The sequence below is a fragment of the Coniophora puteana genome (assembly GCF_000271625.1).
Source record: "Coniophora puteana RWD-64-598 SS2 unplaced genomic scaffold CONPUscaffold_5, whole genome shotgun sequence".
Taxonomy (NCBI): domain Eukaryota; kingdom Fungi; phylum Basidiomycota; class Agaricomycetes; order Boletales; family Coniophoraceae; genus Coniophora; species Coniophora puteana.
Window position 1 is genome coordinate 581,590 of NW_006913057.1, and position 6,492 is coordinate 588,081.

Genomic DNA, 6,492 nt, shown 5'->3' on the forward strand with positions numbered 1-6,492 from the left:
GCAAACAATACACGTGTCAAAATAAATAGATTTCATTCTGGTATTTGCCGGAGAAGCACACAGGCTTCCGTGGAACCAAACAAACACAATTTAATGGCGACGCGTCGCGTCTCCCTTCTTTCCCCTTCACCACTTGTCTCAGCCCTCCCCATGTCGACCACTCCATCCAATCCCGACATCCCTTCCCTTCCTACCTGTCTCGCTAGACTCGGGCTAGTCTGGCCGCCTGTCACGCCGGACGATGCTGAACGCGTTATGTCGACTGTCGAGGGTCGACTAAGCCACGCCTACAAGACACGCGTCGAGGTTTCAGAGGAGGATGAGGAGACTGCGTGGACGACCTATTGGTTCGAAATGCTTGTAAGTCCTTTACCTTTGCTACCGTACCTGATTCTTATGTTACTAGGTCGAGCTCCACGCCCTCGTTCCGGTCGTTAGCCGCATGGTGGCCACCCCCCCCTCATTCAGGCGTTCCTGGTATCTGCCCCCATCTTGCCCTTTAGTCCGGATTTTGTTCCACCCCCTTCGGCTGAGGTCCCACCCGGCTTCGAAGATCCGACGAGTGTGGGCACGGGGAGGTGGTGGGAGATGGTCGACGACACCATCTGGTGGAATAAGCCATATGCGCCGTCGGACGACGATGACAGCGCCGCCGCTCATCGTTCTGCCGGATCCACCCCTCCCCCGGCACCGCTGGTTCCCTCCATCAGCCCCAGCACCTACTTCAGCAGCCACCATCCAGTCTCGCCATCCGGTCCCCCTAGCCAGACGGCGGAAGCGACTGCCGAGGCGCCCGATGTTCCGGACACTGCACCCGCAGTCACTGTCAGATATGCCCGTAACCTCGGACTGAGGTGCAAGGATACGATCCCACCATCCACATGGTACAGCCTGGATCCGGCGGCGGCGCCGGAATACGTCGAGCACTGGACATGCTGCCAGTCTTGTTCCAAAAAGAAGACGCGGTGCATTGGTCGGTCGGACGCAGGGTGCTTCGTCTGCCACTTTATCACCAAGGATCCGTGCCCATTCGCGAAGACAAAGCCCGGACCTCAGAGCGTGAAGAGGATGAACATGAGGGCCGAGTTTGATTACATCCGGACAACTGACCGTGTACGCCGGATAGAGGCCAAACACTATGACAGAGCCGTACGCAACATAGACGCGCTCAAAGCGCAGTGGAGTAGTGAGCGGTCATCCGGTTCCGGCTCGCGACGCACAGGTGAGCTTGACTTCGATTCGAGGACATCCCTCTAATGATTTTGTAGTCCGAGCCAAAAGGGTGACTGCCTCGTCATCGGCGACTGCCGCTCAGCCATCGTCGGATCGGGTGGAATCAGTCAACGCATCCATCGACGCACTCCGAGCAACCATCGCGGAGATCAACCGGAGGTTGGACGAGATGGAGCGAAGGCTTGATGCCGGCGTCACAGTCGAGCATTTGAGGGGACTTGTCAGTCCGATTGGAATTGAAGTGCCGGACGCGCGTAGGGCGTAGTTGAACCAATATGATCTTTGTTACGTACCTTCAAAAGCATGTTTTACATAGATTTCAACGAGTGCTTGATTCTTCATATGGCTACAATTGAAGTAAGTACCAGGTAGCCAATCCGGCATATGTAGTGCAATTTGCATCAGACGACTGATCCGGCAACTTACATCCGGCTAGTATGAATGCATAAATATTATTCTGTCGGACAGAATCTGTCCATACACTGCATGATGGTCTTATTCATTACAGCAGCACATGTACAAGTTGAACAAGCTGTGCCCTTAGGCCGGATCTATGTAAGCGGGCGGAACTTAATGAACGTACAACTCAACCAATATCTCTGCCTTGACCCTGTGGGACTTAAAGACACAAAACTCAGTAGTTTCAACTTGTTATGTATTGTATAACTTCGGACAGAGTCCACATCCATATTACAAGCTGAATACAACTTTTACTTGGTGTTGTTTCTTTGCTAATCTTCTGAGCAATCCCAGATCCGGACACGAATCCGGACCCGGATTGCTTACCGGTATTGGTGAGCTGAAGTGACAAATTTAAAAGCCTCGCCTTCTGAGATGGAGGAGAGTGATATCGAGAGCAACTTGCATCCTTGCTGTGGCAAGTTCCATTTGGTCAAGGCTTTCATCAATGTCGACTGAGTTGATGTTCAGTGGTGCGGCGTCGGATTGAACATAAACACTCACTGTCACTGTCCGACCCTATCACATCGCCAGCAGAAGAGATGTCGGAGCTCGGAACATATTCATCGTCCGGGTTGGCGAGCAACCTGTCAACCGGACGAGGTGAGTCGGTGATCTGTATGACTGACTCAGTTTCTGACGCGCTGGAAGACAGAACGATGGTCCCATGCTATGCAAAGTGTAAGTCACTGTAAGAATATATGTGAAACTGTGAAACCTACATGAGTTGTCACATATTCGTTATCGTTGTCCGATCCGATCCAAACTCCTTCTCCCTCACCGGACCACTCTCCCGCCTCCAACTCCAAGTCTTCTGATGATCCGGCTTCTTCAGCTTCTAAATCTAACAGATCCTCATTGTTGCGGGATGAACCTGCAACTGGCTCCCTCCGAGGCCTCTTATGAGTACGTCCGGTGCCTAAGATGCCCCCAGCCCGTTTGCGCCTTACAATCCTCTGTCGTTTCTTTGAACTATGGGTGGCGGGATGAGCAGAGCCCATCATACGTCCGGACGTCGGACGGTGGGTGGCTTTCTTGCCTTTCCGAACATTGGCACTAACACTGACATCTTCCTCATTGCTGGAGTCGACTTCAATGTAGTCCCTCCCACGGCGAGGTAGCAGCATCCGGATCGCACTCGGGGGTGGGCTACCTCGCTTCGGTTTGAGATTCGCCCACCAACGATTCTCCCCAACGTAGTCGCCCCAGATATAGTTCTCGGAAAGCCATTTCCGGCATGGTTTTTCCGACTCCAGAATCCATTTATGGTGGTTGACGGGAAGTTTTGCAAAGTATATGAGGCGCAAGATCGGAGGGACCTCGTACCGGATGCCAAGGAAGTTGAAGCACCGAATAATACCTGTTAGAGTATCCTGCGCCGGATCAGTCGGATGAAAGTTCAGTTACAGTTGAGGACTCACGACGTCTTTGAACCACGGCGACTCGAAGTCATCGCGTGATGGTCTGACTGCTGCTTTCGCGTCGTGAGCCATATGAAACCGGAGAGCGACCAGTCTGATAATGCAGGATACTCCCCAGCCGGTAAGACGGAATGTACGATATGCCTCGGCGATCCAGTTTGGACCTGTCAGAATCAAGTCTTCGCCGTTGGACGTTGACCTCTGGGCTCCAATGTCGGACGATGACCAAGCATCCGGCACTATCAACGATGGCACAAACTGGAGGGGGGCGGGTAAGGCTTCAGATGCTAAACTGTCTTCAGGCATCTTCACGTGTACGGTGTGGAGGGGCAAGGGAAGTGCCCCAAAAATTGCATGGTATATGTACGAAAAAAAAACTTGGGCCACGCGGCCGTCCGCCGGCACCGGTCGGAGCATGCTGAATTGCCACTTTTGGTAAGACACGAGGTTTTCGTTCGGGGTTTCAAGCACAGGTCGCCTGATCCCCATCCTTCCCTCCTGCCACCACCTCTCTCGAAAAATGTCGTCTGGTGGTGAACGTAAGTCCCACATTCTCTACTCCATGTGCTCTCGACTGACAAGTATACAGAATTTGGTAATGAAATACCACCGCGTTGTCCTCGGACCGTGCCAGCGGAACAGCAGCAGCAGCAGAAGCAGAAGAAGAAGAAGGTGAAGGACACAAACAAGCAGCAGGGGGCGCCTACAGATCGTACGCAAACATCTTTGTCTATCACAATATGTTAATGTTAGTGCACAGCAGCTCGTGCCCAGGCCGCCATCAAGGCGCTCTCACTCTTTCAGGCAGCCAACTCCAAGGCGGCACAGGGTCCTGCGCCCTCAACACCATCGAATGCAGAACCTCAGGCGCCGTCCGGACCATCCGGTGGTCAAGAGCAATCCGGCGCTCAGTCCGGCACCTCAGCTGCCCCTCCAACTCCGTCGGTAAGCCTTTCTGTCAATCTTATAATAAATGTAATTCCTCATCCATAATGATGTCAAACCTGTCCGGATGCAACATAGGCACCATCCGGTGATCCACAGACTGCGGTGGATCATCCGGACCCTGAGGAAGACGGTGACCTCTCTTCTCGTTCTGTTCATCCGGCTATGCAAGAGCCTTCTCCCAACCATCCTGCCCCCAACTCATCGTTTTTGGCATTGGACCAGCCTGACACCCCCATGGTGGAGCCGGACGACACCACGGCTGGGCAGGCCAAGCGCCGGATGTCGGCCCCATCCCCAGCAAAGCATGACCCCAAGCGTCCGGCTATTGGCGATGAGGCTTCAGGCCGCCCTCGCGCTCCGGTTCGGTCTGGGTCCATCTCAACCGTCCATCCGGTTGCCCCTCTGCCTCGTGCCATCCACGAAGGAGGGGGCATCCCGATCATCCCTGCATCCCGTCGCTTCTCCGAGCAGGTAAAGTACATGCTCGAGTTTGTCAACCCGGAGGCTCTGACTGCGCTGTTTGACTCTGCGGAGCAAACCTTCGAAGATGTCCGGGGCATGGAGACCCTCCGGCAGGCTGTCCGTGACACAGTTGACCAAAGGGAGGTTCAGCACAGAGCGGCTACCGGTGAACCGGCATCCCGCCCGGATGAGCAGGTGACCTTCCAGTTCGGTCTTACTGGTCCGGCGTCCAGGCTGCCGAGGCGGGTTTATTACGAATTTTAAATGTACTTTGTTAGCATGATCATCGTCGAATAAGCATCTTTGTCTCGCTATACGATCCTCTAAGTCTGCTTGAGTGTTCTGTTCAAAATTCATGTCGGATGTTAACTTCAACTTGTATAGTAGCGTTGTATACTTCGTGTGCCGGATGGGTTTGGCTGACATTGACTTCTTGTTACAAAGTGTTTACACTTAGGCTAGCATGTTTGCTATACATGATGATGGTGAGTACGTCATTCAAGAAGACCTCACAAAAGCAGCCTGCAAGATTAGTGATGCAAAGAAGCACGAAAGTAAGTAGCTTAGATTATATCGAATAATTGTTTAGGGCTCATGAGCTCCTCCTTCAGTCAAGCTAGAGTACTCGGTATAATCCATGGACATATCAACCAGTTGCGCATTATCCTGTACATTTATTCCATTAGTAATATCAGCGCTCTTTCACATCCACAGCTGAGATTTGTTGGGACACAAAAATCGCGATGTAAGCCGCTGACCTTGAGTCCGATGCATAAAAATGTGGTATTTGCCTAAGAAACGATAGGAATGAGTCCTTGAAAGATGACTACAAGCAACATCCCTTGTTGTGATTGGGAATCAAGAGGCGATATGTATGTGTATCAAAGCGGCCGGATACGAAATTAATGATGCATTCATTGGCCAAGTATCCGTCCGGTCCTTTATGCAAGCACACCGGATGGTGCGTCCGGCAGGGTGCTGAAGATCCCATCCGCCATGGCTTTCAAGTTCATCCACCTTGCGTGCTGACTATGAGCAAACGCTGAATACCACCCTTCTCCCTCGTTGGCACGATGTTTCCACTGTGTGGCTTCGTGCATGAATGATTTGGGCACTCGTTTCATCTCCTCGTGGAGAAGAATAAGTTCTTCCTCCCAGCGATCCCTCCGGCATTTGGCACGCATCCATTGAATCCGGTCAACTGCATGTGGCTTCAGTCTCTGCCTCGCCATAATCCGGACAACGTACATGTGTCCATGAACTTTGATTTGTCACTCCTCTCTGCCTCCTCAACTTCAACTCGCCATATCCAAGGTAGATGTTCGTTTTTGGTGCCCCGGACACTCGCATGGATTGCGGCTGATCTTGCCTCCAAGTCTTTCTCTTCTAGTGGTTGGTACTTGGGATCAAGTCCACCAAGGTGGTCAGCTGCCTTCCGAGCCAATCTATAGATATCAGCACGCAGGCGAAGATCAGCCGCTGCCCGAGCCAGTTTGTCCTGAGCTCGAGTACGCTTTTTGACGCTTCCGGATGCCCCTCGGATGTCTTCCCTGTAAACCATCGATTTTCTTCCTACCCCCAATTTGACCTCGACAAGTGCGTCATTCATTTGACCATTCCGAAGTCGTGCTTCTTGCTGAACAAGGGCCGTCAACCCACGCTCTTCACAAAGAACCCTGCCAAAGTAAGAGGGCAGAGGTAGCACCTGGTCTTCCGGCCCTCCACCAGCTTTTGTATCCGGCACTTCATACGCCAGCTCACCCATAATCCGAGGGGCATCCTCAAGCCAGAAGCGGACCTGACGATCCAGCGTCCGGCGCGCCTCCCTAGCCTTGTGCTGTGTGGCAGCTTGCTCGTTGTTTTGCGCCTCTTTGACAAGAGCTATCACACGTTTCCTTAGCTTCTGGTTAGCCTTTTAGCACATAAGCATCGCCAGTGTTTGACGCACTGTTCAGCATGTATATCCAAT

The 6,492-nt window shown here is 52.6% G+C and overlaps 4 protein-coding genes across 4 annotated transcripts; 2 read left to right on the forward strand and 2 right to left on the reverse strand.

Moving 5' to 3' along the window:
• Positions 1-150: 150 nt before the first annotated feature.
• CONPUDRAFT_152736 (uncharacterized protein) lies at positions 151-1,498 on the forward strand (the record flags this gene model as incomplete). Its single annotated transcript, XM_007769514.1, has 3 exons — positions 151-360; positions 439-1,222; positions 1,269-1,498. The coding sequence occupies 3 exons, from the start codon at positions 151-153 to the stop codon at positions 1,496-1,498; spliced, it is 1,224 nt and encodes a 407-aa protein (XP_007767704.1).
• Positions 1,499-2,046: 548 nt separating this feature from the next.
• CONPUDRAFT_152737 (uncharacterized protein) lies at positions 2,047-3,419 on the reverse strand (the record flags this gene model as incomplete). The annotated part of the gene is made up of 4 exons (XM_007769515.1): positions 2,047-2,147; positions 2,197-2,362; positions 2,415-3,065; positions 3,114-3,419. The coding sequence occupies 4 exons, from the start codon at positions 3,417-3,419 to the stop codon at positions 2,047-2,049; spliced, it is 1,224 nt and encodes a 407-aa protein (XP_007767705.1).
• A 214-nt stretch (positions 3,420-3,633) lies between these two features.
• CONPUDRAFT_152738 (uncharacterized protein) lies at positions 3,634-4,787 on the forward strand (the record flags this gene model as incomplete). The annotated part of the gene is made up of 4 exons (XM_007769516.1): positions 3,634-3,652; positions 3,703-3,825; positions 3,874-4,058; positions 4,137-4,787. The coding sequence occupies 4 exons, from the start codon at positions 3,634-3,636 to the stop codon at positions 4,785-4,787; spliced, it is 978 nt and encodes a 325-aa protein (XP_007767706.1).
• Positions 4,788-5,464: 677 nt separating this feature from the next.
• On the reverse strand, positions 5,465-6,084 carry CONPUDRAFT_55107 (uncharacterized protein; the record flags this gene model as incomplete). Its single annotated transcript, XM_007769248.1, has 2 exons — positions 5,465-5,724; positions 5,772-6,084. 2 exons carry the CDS (start codon positions 6,082-6,084, stop codon positions 5,465-5,467), a joined length of 573 nt encoding a protein of 190 aa, XP_007767438.1.
• Positions 6,085-6,492: the final 408 nt, after the last annotated feature.